The sequence below is a fragment of the Mesoplodon bidens genome, assembly GCF_964165515.1.
Source record: "Mesoplodon bidens genome assembly, contig: HAP1_SCAFFOLD_49, whole genome shotgun sequence".
Lineage (NCBI taxonomy): Eukaryota > Metazoa > Chordata > Mammalia > Artiodactyla > Ziphiidae > Mesoplodon > Mesoplodon bidens.
This window is the reverse complement of record NW_027671810.1, coordinates 372775-387596: the sequence shown is the minus strand read 5'-3', so window position 1 is coordinate 387596 and position 14822 is coordinate 372775. Positions and strand designations below refer to the sequence as shown.

The window sequence follows — 14822 nt, the reverse complement described above, 5'->3', positions numbered from 1 at the left end:
GGAGCCTGAATTGCAATGTCCGGCCCTATCGTGTAAACCTATCCACTACAGTTGCATAAAGTTCAAAGTAGCATAGAAGAAGGAGAAAGACTGGTTGAACCAGGTCCTTGGGTGTGGGTTTCATAGGTTTTTCCCATCTCATTGTTAGAGTAATTTTGGTTTGTGTAATGACAGTATCATAAGGTGCAATGAAGGGACACGAGACAAGGACCAAGCTTGTGCTGCTACTGTCCACCTCCCTCCATGCCCCTCCCTTCTAGAAGACAAAGTGCACAGCACAGACAGCAGCCATTACACTATGTTTTTATTAGAAAAAAAATATGTATATATATATATATATATATATGTATTGGGGAACATTAAATATCTTGGATGTGCTAATGAGAAAATCATTTTCTCTACATGGACTGAATTTTTACTTGGAGATATGTTTTCCTACTAAAGGGAAGACTAAAGAAGGATTTTACTGTCGACCAGGCAAGACACCTCCCCAAAGATGACAATGCCTTGGACAGTGTTGATGGCGGGCTGGGGCACCTGGACTCTTTGGCCCATACTGGCAGGTACTAACTGGAAACAAACTCTTCTTGGGGGGCAAGGATGGGAGGCACCTTAGGCCCAGCTGCTCATCGTCGAACCTTACACTTTTCAAACTATGTTGGTGTCTGACTTCCCTTTCCCTGATAGAACAACTCTGGCCCTTGGAGGTGGCTTTATGACCACAGGCTGTAGAACCCATCATTCTCCCTTGCTCTGGGTAGGAGGTAAGCCTATGGTAGCAGAAGCACCCACATACTGGGACTTGGAATTCCAGTTTGTGTTCATTTAACTTTGTGGCATGAAGTCCATGGTGAATTGCTCTTTTTTCTTCTGGGATCTGTCCAACAGCTCTCATGCGTGCCTGACCCTCAGCAGTCTCACTCTTCAAGATTGATCTGCTTTTGACTGATCCGTGACTCTGGGCAGTGGCTGATATGGGCTTTTTTTTTTTTTGCAGAGCATCTCGACCATTGACTTTTTTCTTGGGGAAAATCCACTTTAAAAATAGCCTCATCCTTTTTCTGAAGAGGCTTTCTGTAGGGTTATGTTTCTTCTCTGGCATGAGCTGGAGACATCTGCTCCCAATAGAGTCTGTTATTCCCCTGACCTGGGCAGGGCGGCTCATACTTCCAGCTTGAGAGGTCCCTAATTCTTTAAACCTTTCTTCATGCTCTCCTGGTTTATGCCTCCTACAGTCCTCTCTTTTGTAAGTAGGGGCAATCATCTTGCTCTGGCTCTTCCATGAGTCTTGGAGTTTTGAAGTTTTGGGCTCCTACTGCCCTAGGTGGCTCCTTTGGGCTTCCATAAGGCCACTTGGCTCCTGGGAAGCTAACCTGTCTCTGGTGGGGACTCTCTGGGGATGGCACTGAGGCACCTGAGAAGCCAAGTTGTCTGCAGCAAGGAACCTGTGTTTGGGAAAGTCCTGAAGCTGGTTGTCTGACTGTACCTTTACTTTGGAGTTAAACTCACTAGCAACCTCCATGTTAAGGCATGGCTCACCTGGATGTTGGAAAACAGACAGTCTAGGTAGTAGGAAACTTCTACTGGCCCCTGGCACCTCTAAACTCCTCATATGTACATTTGTGGTTTGGGATTTTGTCAACACTTTGGTTTCCAAGATAACACTAGACTGTGGTTGAAGAGCAGGAGACTCCTTGGCCTCCACAGCCTCCCTGGCCTCTTCACCTCTCAAAGATTGGGATCCTAAGTTCACCTCCATCACTGTTACCCTATGGCAGGGGTCTCGTGAGGCCTGACCACCACTCTCCTCTCTTGGCTCATTCCTGACCATTGCTGAACTTGGACCTGGCTCTAGGCTGTCCCTCTTGACCCCTTCCACACTCTCACTCTTCCAGGTTCTGCCCACAAGGCTGAGTGTGAGGGACTGAGAAGGTGGCCTGTCCTCCTGTCCAGTCAGAGAAGCCTTTGAGGGCCCATGGTAGTCAGCAGATGGAATCGCTCCCAGGGCACTCTGGATTTCCTTACACACAGCTGAGGGGGCAAGGAGAGGCCTCTTCACGGTAGGAACTGACTCTTCTGTTATCACCTTCTCTCCTGAATGAGCCTGAGGAGGTTTCTCCAGGAACTCAGCACACTTGACTGTTGAGTGGGACCCAGATACACAGGTGGCTGAAGGGGAAGTGGCAAACTGTAGAATGGTGGAGGGTTGGAACTTTTTCGACTTAAAGAGATTTATGGGCTTGAGGACCTTGAGGGGTCGGGTCCACCTGTGCTTTACCCAAAACCTTTTAATATGTGCTTCCAGTACCTCTCGAGTGTCTGGATCAAGGAAGGAAACCCTACAGGAGGTGTTCATGCAGGGTTCCCAACCCTTCAAGCAGTATCTTCCACAGGCTCCAGCAGGCACTGCTTTGCACGTCTCACCAGGAGGGTCTGGACATGAGAGCTGATGAAAGTTGCCCTTGCCAGGAAGCCTCCCCAGGCAGCTGTAGGAGAGCAGATGGGGCCAGGATGGCTGGACAGGACAGGCAGGGGTGGGCACCTGCAGCCCAAGAACCCTCCTCTGCCCCCACACTGACTTCATAATGCCCCTGCTCTCCTTCACCCTAGGGCTTTAGCCACGCCCTCCCATGGCTCCCCCTTCCAGGGCTGGGGTCACATTAGAGGCTCTGGGAGGAAGGACGACCCAGGAGAGAAGGGGAAAGATTCTTTACCTTTGCAGAAGTGAAACCAGGTCGTGAGTCCTCTCCAGTTCTTCCAGGCAATCTCTGAAAGCTGGAAATCAGGAGACTGGGTCATGGTGGTGAAGGCAGAGGCCTAAGAGTCTTTCAGGAGGCTGAGTGCAACGGCCCTTTAAGGGAAATCTTTGGAGGATTAGACTCTGGAGCCCAAGTATCAGTGTCCAAGGCCACATGTCCCTGACAGTGATGGTAAGTCTCACTTGAAAAGGGTTTGTCCTTTGCAAAGTGCTTCCACGTTCATTAGGCTCTGTTAATTAGGCTCAGGCTCTGTTTCCTGAGGAATAAGCTCTGCCACTGGCATTCTCAGAGACCATGAAGCTGGGGCCTCAGGACTAGGAGAGATGGAAGCTAACTCTCGGGTCACGCAGGGCTGAATGGCAAAGGCTTACCTTTCAAAGATCCACTTTTCTTCCTACTCCTGCTCCTCCCCTTCAGCTTTACTTGATGCTGAGAGATAAGAAAAAGTGAGGGGCTAACACCCAACTCTCACTGTCCTCTATCTAGGCAAGCTGTGTTCATGAACAACATGACTTTCTACATTTAACTAAAACTCTGTGGGTTTTTTTCCCCTTTTACTTATTTTTAAAGTGGATAACAATCTTTTCAGTTTTTCTTCTTTGAAGAGTGCAAAGAAGGTTTTTTTTTTTTTTTTTTTTTTGGGCAGGGGGGTATTCGGGCCTCTCACTGTGGTGGCCTCTCCCATTGCGGAGCACAGGCTCCGGACGCACAGGCCCAGCGGCCATGGCTCACAGGCCCTGCCACTCCACTCCGTGGCACGTGGGATCATCGCGGACCGGGACACGAACCTGCGTCCCCTGCATTGGCAGGGGGACTCTCAACCACTGCACCACCAGGGAAGCCCAAGAAGGATTTTTTAAGTTTTAATCACCATAGATTTCTTCTGTCACTGTTCCTCTGATCAAGAAACACACACATTCTCAGACCTAAATGCCCACGTGAGCTTTGTCAGATAGGATTCTGCTTCCCAAGGCCAGACCTCTAGTCCAGCCTCTTCTCTCAGGCTCTCAGGGGCTCAGCCCCAACACAGAGGAAGGTCTCACTTGAGACACCCGCTGTGGGAAGGTGGCTGGTGAACCAGGGCTCAGGGGTCAGCCTTCCTGCAGAGATTGAACTCTTCGTAATCCAGTCCTTAACCATTAGTCACTGCATTTGGGACTTGCCCTGGAGCCCTCTACCATACCTGAACTCCTGGTCTAAGATCTTAGGCTAGAAATCCTCATGCCCACTCTAACCCCTCTCTGGCCTGGCTTTTCCCTAGAAGGATGATGTTCTATACTTTTCTGAGAGTTCCCATCTCAGGAGTCTCTCTACGTGGTTTAGAAAAGTGGAAATAAGAATAAGAAAAAAAGAGAGAATCTCTGCTGGGATTAAGCCAAAGGTTTCTTACCTTCCTGATGTTTCTATGTTTCCTAGGTGGTGCTAAGAATAGATTACTCTGGAAGCAGTGGAGTAACATTAGGAAGAGCCCCAGTCCACACAGGAACCCAAGGATGATATCAATCACCCAGGAAGTTGGGCTGGATCTCAGCCAGATGGCAACAATGTTTTTCAAAGAAAAGAGATTCTCCATCTTCTGAACTGCATTGCTGCCCTCAGGCAACAGAGCACTGGGAGTTCGCTTGATGGCAGAACCCCAGGCCTGCATCACAGAGCTGTGGCCTTGTCACAAAGGGCTCCTGAGTGTGGGGGAGGGGCAATACGAGAAATAGGCTGAATCACTGCCCCTCCTTCCCATCCACACCCACAGACACCTGCACCCTCCTGGGGCTTCCAGATACCTCCTTCCAACTACTCTCATCCTGTCAGAGAGACCTTAGCCAATTTTCTCTTCATTCCATCTGGAACCTGGTTCCTTCATCCATTAGAGACCTTTACTTGAGGCCCACCAACTTGATAACTCTTGAACATCTTAAGCTGACCCTGGAAGACTAGCTGTTTCACAGACATTTTTACTCAGGATTTCCTTTGTCCTCAGCTCCAACTTTCCCGCATCATGTTTGTGTCTTGTGTAAACCCAGGGATAGAACTTGAATTTCTTTTACACTTATTTAGTTTTGTGAATTTTGAATAGTGTATGTTTTGCCTCATTTTCTATCAGAGGGAACTACACACAAAAATTAAAATAATTTATTTTTCAAAATTCATAAGTATGAAAGAATTATAAATAGCTATGTAATAGGGAAGAACAAATCTGCCTCCACATGAGATCTTTTTTACTTTAATCTTTATGCTTTGTTGCCTGAGCTAACTCTGTCCATCCCTGTGATCCAGGCTGGCTCTGCACTTTTTGTAAAACAATGTTGCCTAGAGCCTGAAATATACAGGATAGACTATTTCTAAGGCTCTGACTTTTAAGAGCCCATTCATGGAGATAAAAAGTTGCAGAACAGAGAATAATAATTGTTTTCTTGGAGGTTTACAGGAACACATGACCTGACCAGGATCTGACCCATCTGGCCAGCCTCTAGAACAAAGGATCCAACACCAAGATATTTGCAACAATTAGTCATGCCCCTCCCTCACCTTGCCTTTAAAAAGGCTTTGCTGAAAGCCTTCAGGGAGTTTGGGGTTTTTCCTGGGCATGAGCCACATGTCTTCTTGCATGGCACTGTGTAAACCTTTCTCTGCTTCAAACTCTGATGTTTCAGTATTTAGCCTCACTGTGCATCAGGCACACAGACTTGCATCTGGTAACAGTTAAACCTTCAAATGATGTTTTTGTAAGTTTGTAGTGTTTATAATTCTGGAGTTAGTAAATCTTTAAACTGCACAAAAACTTTTGGGACACACTGCAAACACGCACACACACACGTACTCATTTTCCTTAGCCAATCTAGTACTTTCAAATCCAATAATCCATACTTTTCTACTTAAAAAAAATCTTTCATATGTTGTCTCAACCCAACTTCTTAGTTTGCAATGATAAGACAGTCCCCACTCTCCAGATAAATTTTGAAATATGTGGTCTTAATCCATTAGGGCTGCTATAACAATATACCATAGACTGGGTAGATTACAAACAACAGACATTTATTACCACAGTTCTGGAGGCTGGGAAGCCCAAGATCAAGTCACCAGTATGGCCACCTCGTAGTGAGAGCTCTCTTCCTGGTTCACAGCTGGAGCCTTCTCTCTGTATCCTCATATGATGGGAGGAGGCTAGAGATATCTCTGGAGTCTCTTTTATAAGGCACTAATCCCATTCATGAAAGCTCATAAGCACTTTTGCACGGCCCCGCCTCCTATCTTTAAGAGGTAGGATTTCAACATGTAAAATTTGAGAGAACATTAACATTCAGACATGTGCACTCATTCTATACCCGGAAGCTAGGAATGGGTTAGGGTGAGCCAAGGTCCTGACCCTAAAGGGCTGTAGGGTGAAGAGTAGGACTAGGGGTCAACCCTTGGGGCTGAGCCAGGTCTTGAGCAGCCTCTTCAGATATTCCTAGTGTGTTATGGATGTATTCTCTTTTCTGAGTGTGCCTTGACTTTCCTGCCCCATCCTCCCAGGCCCCTGAAGCTTCAAGTCCAGCCTGAACCATATAGAAAGGGAGCTTTGAGTCTTACACAAAATCCCCTTATGACATCCCTTAGCAGTAACACAAGATTCACTGAAGGATTCACATGGTAAATATGTCTTAATGCCCCATGAGGGCTTTAAAATAATGTGTATTCTCTGCTTGTTGGTCATAATTTTATACAGTTTTAGTGGGAACGTGGGCATGTGAGGTTATTTGGCTATATTGCCATGAATGTGCACTTTCACAAACATATCTCCTACATCTACTATTTTTCCTACAGTCTTTTCCTCCCATATGATATTCTCACCTTAACTCAACCTTTTATCAAAATTTAGACTTAGGTCTGTCGCCATGTGGACATGCTTTGTAACAAAATAGCTTCAACCGAGGAGGTCAGTGGAAGGCCTGGACCAGCTATCTTGGTTCCATGATAGTAAGCAAAGGATCGCAAACTACCAGGTTAAGCTTAAGCACAAAGCAAAGTTGATATAAGCATAGGTACACTCTCAGAGAGGGAGAGAAAGAAGGAGAGAGGAAGAGCAGGCTGTTTCTGAGAACAGGCTATTTCAGCGAAGTGAAGCAAGCCCAAAGCAAAGTATATCGAAGCAAAGGTACACTCTCGGGATGGCAGGGGGGATGGGTGTACTGTTTCTGCAAATTGAAAGCAGCATTCATATAAAGGCTTACGAGCGCTTTTTTTTTTTTAAAGAAGATGTTGGGGGTAGGAGTTTTTATTAATTAATTTATTTATTTTTGCTGTGTTGGGTCTTCATTTCTGTGCGAGGGCTTTCTCTAGTTGTGGCAAGCGGGGGCCACTCTTCATCGCGGTGCGCGGGCCTCTCACTATCGCGGCCTCTTGTTGCGGAGCACAGGGTCCAGACGCGCAGGCTCAGTAGTCGTGGCTCACGGGCCTAGTTGCTCCGCGGCATGTGGGATCCTCCCAGACCAGGGCTCGAACCCGTGTCCCCTGCATTAGCAGGCAGATTCTCAACCACTGCGCCACCAGGGAAGCCCCTTACGAGCGCTTCTAAGGAGCATTTTGCAGAGAGGCGGGGGTGAGTGACAAGGATCATTATTTGACTGACAGTCCTGAGCTATGTAACAAGTTTTCTGCTGCGCATGCTCTCATCCTTGAATCCCCAAGAAATGCCTACTGGGTGGGGGGAGGGGCAAAACCACATGTAATTTATTGTAATTATGGTATAATGAGTTTGGATTTACTATAGGGTATACGCCTGTCTGGTCTGGGCATGCACAGCCTGGAGAAGTCCCCTTGTGTTACTGTGCCTCTCTTTATCAGGATAAGCTGCCCACCACCAGACCACAGTCTCTCCCGTTCTGGGTGGGGTCAAGGGAGAGTCCACAGACGGCTGCGTGTGACTCAATTTCTTCTTCTTGTCTTTCTCACCACCCTCACCTCCTTGCTGCTAACGTCTGACTAACTACCTAACAGGTCTTCTTTGCATTCATATTTGCTCCCTAAATTTTCTCTATTACTTTATTTTCAATATGTTTTGTTTGGTGGGGTTTTTTTTTGGAAATTTAAAAATCTTATGATAACATTTACCTTGATTTCTTTAATTATTGTTCTACTGTTATTGATTTCTGCCATCTTATTTTATGCTTTATTTTCTACATTTTCTTTATTGTTTCTTTTTTTCCCTTCTTTGGCATCTTCCATTTTACAGGTCAAGGGTACTTATGTTTGTTTGACATTTGGGAATTTTTAATATTGTAATGGTTTTATATCTTGAATTATGTTAATTTTCTCCTCAATTTCTTACCCGTGGATGAAAAATGTTCCCTGCCATATCAGTAGACAAAGGATGTTGCAGTCATCAAGTCAGATGTCAAAGCAGGAACCCTCAACTGTGCACCTTGAGGGGATTCGGGATGGAGAAAAACAGGGTACTGATTCTAGAGTTAAGGTGCATATCAAAGGAATGATTTCACGGAGCCCAGATTCTTTCATCTTCTCATACATAGAAAAGTGCTACAGTCCTTAACTGGAGATGTCTAGTTTTCTTTAATTAATAGTAACCTTTTGATGTTCTGACTACCTGGTTTTGGTTGACTCCTCCCTTAGGTCTTCTGAGCAGTTCCTCAGAGTGATCTGACAGGCTGTGTTCTGGGCTTAAGTCCTCAGAAAATCTGCCAAATAAAACATAATTCTCCTTTTGGGTTGTGCATAGTTTTCAGTCAGCAGTCTTGGCAACCAATGAAGGGGCCCAGAGCAGACTTTTCTTCTTTGCCTGAACTCTATGAGGATCCAGAGTCCTGGCACCAGCAGAGGCTTCTTGGGCCTGTCCGCTTTCTCAGAGAGTCCAGACGAATTTGGGTGAGTATCTCCTGGTTCTTGGATCTCCAGTTTTGGTTGATGATCCTAAGTTTTATTCAGTGGTGTTCAACTCTTCTCTTGAGTAGTAGGTTATCCTTGAAACTTGGTTTCAAGAAGAAGTACTTGGGTCATCCTCAGTGAAAGACACTGGGAAGATTTTTACTCAGTTTAAACACTGAGAGCTTATCCTCTAGAAAAACACTGGGAAGACTTCTGCTCAAGTGGGTTAGCCTCACTTAAAAGACACTGGGAAGATCTTGCTCAGTGTAGACACTGTGGTTTATCCTCAGCTGAAAGACTGGGGAGACTTTGCTCAGGTGAAAGACACTGAGTAAAAGTTGGACTGGGTAATTAGGTGGAAGACTAACCTGTCTTCCTTGAATTGGCTACTTTAATAGAGTTTGTCAAAATAAAAGTGATCTTCACAAATTGAACTCAGAATGGGGAACTTAGCTTTCAATACAAAAGAAAAGGGAACAACAGATTTCCAGCCTCCAACGGATATCCTGGCCAGGTTTATGTCCATACAAAATTTACATTTACAAGTGCTTACTTACTTGGGACTTAAAGAAAATCTTGCCCTAAAAACGACTAAGATAGGACTCTTTTATTGCATATGCAGTTAAGTTAGAAAAAGCTGGCTCGATAAAAACATCTTTTCAGAATTCTGACTTCAAAAAAACAAAAGGCTTTCTAGGGGAAACTTGCATTTCTCTTCCTGTGTCTTTGAAATGTAAGTGTTCTGATATTCTTCTGTGTGTGTGTGTGTGTGTGTGTGTGTGTGTGTTTTGAGAACTTGGTCACTACCATCCAAAAGTACTTATATGGTGTACATTTGGCAGCCAGTCAAATAGACTGGGATTCTGAGCAGTCTTTTGTCTGACTGTACGACTCTCAGGGGCTTTTTGCCATCTTAACCTTCATTGTGTCAGCCTGTACAACAAAGACCATTACTTTCTTAAACTACTTTTGGGAGTAAACTTTCTGCATCTTATTTAGACAGCATCCTTTACACTCTTTTGTGGGGAAGCCTCTTGCGTCTTATTGGTTTGAGTCACTATTAAGGTATACCTCATTTATGGCCAGATGATGGATCCTTCAAATTGGAGAAACTTCTAAATTGGTAAATTTTTAGAGAGCTCTCATTATAAACAGCTGTTTCATTGGCTCCTATGGGGGGGCGGAAATGCTGGAAATTAGTCATATAATGGTTAACCTAAAAACTCCTTTAGTTTCAAACAAACCCAAAAAATTGGTTTGGGAAACCTTATTTGTGGTCTCTGCTTCCCCTAAATGGGTCTTACAGATGCTAATAAAAACATTAGAATAATTATTGTTAATTAGGTTAAGTAACAGGGAAAAAAACTGAAGGAAAAGCCTAAAAACTTTTTCCCAACAAGGTGGAAATTTTAAAGGGACTTCTCCTAAATGAATAAGAAATCTTTAGATGGTTATTTTAAAGTGGGATAAATAAAACAGACATTAATGAGGTAAATCAAAGATTGGATACAATACTACCTAAGATTGGATGGGCCAAAGGGATCTCCTACTTGTCATCAACATTAAAGGGCCAGACCCAAACAAGTCTGCCCTATTTACCCCAGTTTAAAGTACGTATATTTTATTACATGTAAATTTTATACACATAAAATTACACTGAGATACCTGACCAACAATTACTTGGGGCAAAAGTTAGACCAATTAATCAAGTTAAAAGATTGACAAAAGTGCCTGAGTCCCTTGGTTCAACCACTCTCTGGGGACCCCAGAGTCTTTATAAAAATTGGTATGTTTAAATGGGCATTGTGTAAGATAATTACCTCTCTTTTGCCTAATTATATTGTGTGGGATAGACATGTTTCACTGGGGAATTCTTCCCCTGCCTGATATTATAAGACGGCATATGAAGGAAATATTAATTAAACATACTAAAGGAAACCAGTGGGATTACCTGAGCCTATACAATATAAAGTAAGAACTGACAGCTAATATTTAAGGGATAATAAAAATAAATAATGGAGACTTTACTCTGGGTCTAACCTGTGCACTCAGAAAGAGGGTCTTTGTTGAATGCCTTATGCAAGTTTAGAAGGTATGATCAATTAAACCATAAAGTTCTAGACTATAGAATTCTGAAATTTCAGTCTAGTTGGAAATCTTCTCACTGAGACAGAAAAGCAAGTTAAAGAAAACGTAGTTGGGCAAATCAATCTTTTAATATTATTTAGGTGACAGGCCAGTTCTTTGGGGAATTAAAAGCAACTGTCTTTGTCTCGCAAATCGGTACAAATCAGAAATGTAAATACAGACCACAATGACCTGAGACTGAGCCTAATTAGCTAAATTAGGTAGAACCTGAAACCAAGGTTAAAAAAGGGGAAAAAGTGGCCTTTTAAAACTCAAACTGCTGATTAGTCAGTCAAGAAGACGGAGGAGTAGGAAGATGTGGAGTTCATATCTCCCCACAAATGCATCAAGAATACATCTACAAATGGAACAATTCTCCCAGAGCACCTGATAAACACTAGCAGAGGACCTCAGGCACCTAAAAGGACAAGAAAGATCCCCACGTAAGCAGGTAGGACGAAAGAAAGAAGAAGGGAAAAGGAAGAGCAGATGAAGTGGGACGTGACCTGTGACCCTGGGTGGGGGAGCGGAGCTGAAGGTGAGAAGAGGTTCCCCGCATCTGGGGAAGCAGCGGGGAGAGAAGCTGGGGCAGAAGGAGAAATTTGGTGGCTCAGAGAACAGTGCAGCAACCAGTCTGTGGCAGGCAGGAGAGAGTGAGGCCTACACAAGTGGTCTGGCCACAGCTCTGCATGCCCCAGCCACTGGGGACCACTGGTGCACACGGGGGCTGAGTGTTGGAATGTGGGGTTTGAAGAGCAGACCCAGGAAGGGGAATGATGTTGGCTGTGAGGAGACAGCTCAAGGGGATAGGAGTGAGGAGCTCCACAACAAGGAATGCTCCTGGAGGAAGCCCAGACCAGCAGAGAAGCAAAGTGCCACTGCTGCGTGATGCACAAAGGGCGGGGCCCCCATTGCAGCCTCTCTCCTCACGCACTGGCCCCTGCCTCCACAGGCACTAGGAAGGGCTCCTGCCAGAGTGGCTCACGGGCCCCCAGCCATCATCACCTCAGCACTCTCCTGCTTGGGTGGCCCATTTGCCCAGCTTGCCACCTTGACTCCCTCCTGCCTGACAGGCTCGTACATCCCATAGCCACCCAGCACCCTCTCACCTGGGCAGCCTGCCTGCCCTGATTGCCGCTTCTACATCCTCCTGCCTGACAAGCTCGTGTGCTCCAGCAGCCTTGGGAGCAGACGCCAGTGGGTGGCCCACATGCAGAGACGGGGCTGAAGCCACAGCTGAGTTCCAGGGAACATGCAACTAAGGAAGAAGAGCTGAAATCTCTCCTCATGGCTGTGCAAATCATGGCATTACACTTCCTCTGATGGCTTCCTAAATTCAGCACCTGGGAACATCCCAATGGACAAGTGCTTCTGCAGCTGAGACAGGTCTGGCTTTAGCAGCTGTGGGTTTTGTGGGCACATACATGCTGGGGTTTGGCCAGGCCAGAGTCTGAGCTGCCTCCGTATCTCACATAGTGGGTCCAGGTACATAATTACTGCAGTCCTGGGACCTGACCTCAGTGGATCTGGGCCAGTGGCCTGGTGAAAATGATGCCTGAGTCACCAGGGCCAGTTGCCGCCATAACCACGGTTAAGGTGGGACTGAGAGCAGTACCAACAGCAGTGTACTTTGTAAGCCTACACAATGGGCGGAAAGGAGACAAAACAGAGCATACCCACAGGTGAACACCTCCAGAGGAGGAATACTCAATGGCTTCTATCCCAGTGGGGGTGCTCCAGTCCTCCCGACCTCACACCGCAGATCAGAAACACAGCTAAGAAACAGACCTGAGGGCCTCTGCTCCAACGACTAGGGATCAGAACCCAACCCTGACAAGGCAGTGACAGCCACAGAGGAAAGGGAAACTTCTGCTGAATAAAAATCAAAATTAAGAAAATCAACAGGAAAGATCAAACTTGGAAAAGGTTTGCAATATCAATATCTGGCAAAGAACTCATATACAGATTAAAGAATTTTTACACTTCAAAAATAAAAAGACAATCCAATGGGAGAAAATGGCAAAAATATATTTATGGATATGTTTTATATATATAAATGTAAAGTATATGTATCCATGAATATATGCCTATTGGCTATTTGCATGTCTTCCTTTTATTTTTAAGTGCCTAATTACATTTTATATATATATACACACACTATTACATATAAAATAGGTAACTAATAAGAACCTACTGTATAGCACAGGGAACTCTATTCAGTACTCTGTAATGACCTATATGGGAATAGAAACTAAAAAAGAGTGGATATATGTATAACAGACTCACTTTGCTGTACAGCAGAAACTAACACAACATTGTAAATCAACTATACTCCAAAAAAATTAATTAAAATATTTACATATATTGTATACAACATATATATTAACTATATATTATTTATATATATTAGAGATTGCTCCATCAAAGACGTACAAATTATAATTATGATGAGATACCACTACATACCACTATAATGTCTAAAATTTAAAAAACTGTTAATATCAAGTTTTGGTGTGGACCTAGAGAAACATGAATACATTGTTAATGGGCTTGTAGCATGAAAGCTTTAAAGTTAAATATACATTTACATATGACCAAGCAATTACCTAATAGTTCATACTTATCCAAGAGATATGAAGTCTTAGGTCACACAAATTTGTTCACAAAAATGTGTAACACCATTATTCATAATAGGTAAAACTGGATATGACCAAAATATCCAAGATTTTTTTTTAAACATCTTTATTGGGGTATAATTGCTTTACAGTGGTGTGTTAGTTTCTGCTTTATAACAAAGTGAATCAGTTATACATATACATATGTTCCCATATCTCATCCCTCTTGCGTCTCCCTCCCTCCCACCCTCCCTATCCCGCCCCTCTAGGTGGTCACAAAGCACCGAGCTGATTTTCCTGTGCTATGCGGCTGCTTCCCACTAGCTATCTATTTAACGTTTGCTAGTGTATATATGTCCATGTCACTCTCTCACTTTGTCACAGCTTACCCTTCCCCCTCCCCATATCCTCAAGTCCATTCTCTAGTAGGTCTGTGTCTTTATTCCCGTCTTACCTCTAGGTTCTTCATGACCTTTTTTCTTTTTTTTCTTAGATTCCATATATATGTGTTAGCATACGGTATTTGTTTTTCTCTTTCTGACTTACTTCACTCTTATGACAGACTCTAGGTCCATCCACCTCACTACAAATACATCAATTTTGTTTCTTTTTATGGCTGAGTAATATTCCATTGTATATATGTGCCACATCTTCTTTATCCATTCTTCCGATGATGGACACTTACGTTGCTTCCATGTCCTGGCTATTGGAAATAGAGCTGCAGTGAACATTTTGGTACATGACTCTTTTTGAATTATGGTTTTCTCAGGGTATAGGCCCAGTACTGGGATTGCGGGGTCGTATGGTAGTTCTATTTTTAGTTTTTCAAGGAACCTCCATACAGTTCTCCATGGTGGCTGTATCAATTTACATCCCCACCAACAGTGCAATAGGGTTCCCTTTTCTCCACACCCTCTCCAGCATTTATATGGTACTGGCACAAAAACAGAAGTATAGATCAATGGAACAGGATAGAAAGCCCAGAGATAACCCCACACACATATGGTCACCTTATCTTTGATAAAGGAGGCAAGAATATACAGTGGAGAAAAGACAGCCTCTTCAATAAGTGGTGCTGGGAAAACTGGACAGGTACATGTAAAAGTATGAAATTAGAACACTCCCTGACACCATACACAAAAATAAACTCAAAATGGATTAAAGTCCTAAATGTAAAGCCAGACACTATCAAACTCCTAGAGGAAAACATATGCAGAACACTCTATGATATAAATCACAGCAAGATCCTTTTGGACCCACCTCCTAGAGAAATAAAAACAAAAATAAACAAATGCGACCTAATGAAACTTCAAAGCTTTTGCACAGCAAAGGAAACCATAAACAAGACGAAAAGACAACCCTCAGAATGGGAGAAAATATTTGCAAATGAAGCAACTGACAAAGGATTTATCTCCCAAATTTAGAAGCAGCTCATGCAGCTCAATATCAAAGAAACAAA

The 14822-nt window shown here is 44.0% G+C and overlaps 1 protein-coding gene across 1 annotated transcript; it reads right to left on the bottom strand.

The window, feature by feature from the left end:
* Positions 1-356: 356 nt before the first annotated feature.
* Positions 357-12331, bottom strand: LOC308611017 (spermatogenesis-associated protein 31A6-like; the record flags this gene model as incomplete). The annotated part of the gene is given in 4 exon segments (XM_081259972.1): positions 357-1312; positions 1316-2486; positions 2715-2775; positions 12313-12331. Coding segments are annotated over 4 exon segments (2100 nt in total). The 3' UTR covers positions 357-463.
* Positions 12332-14822: the final 2491 nt, after the last annotated feature.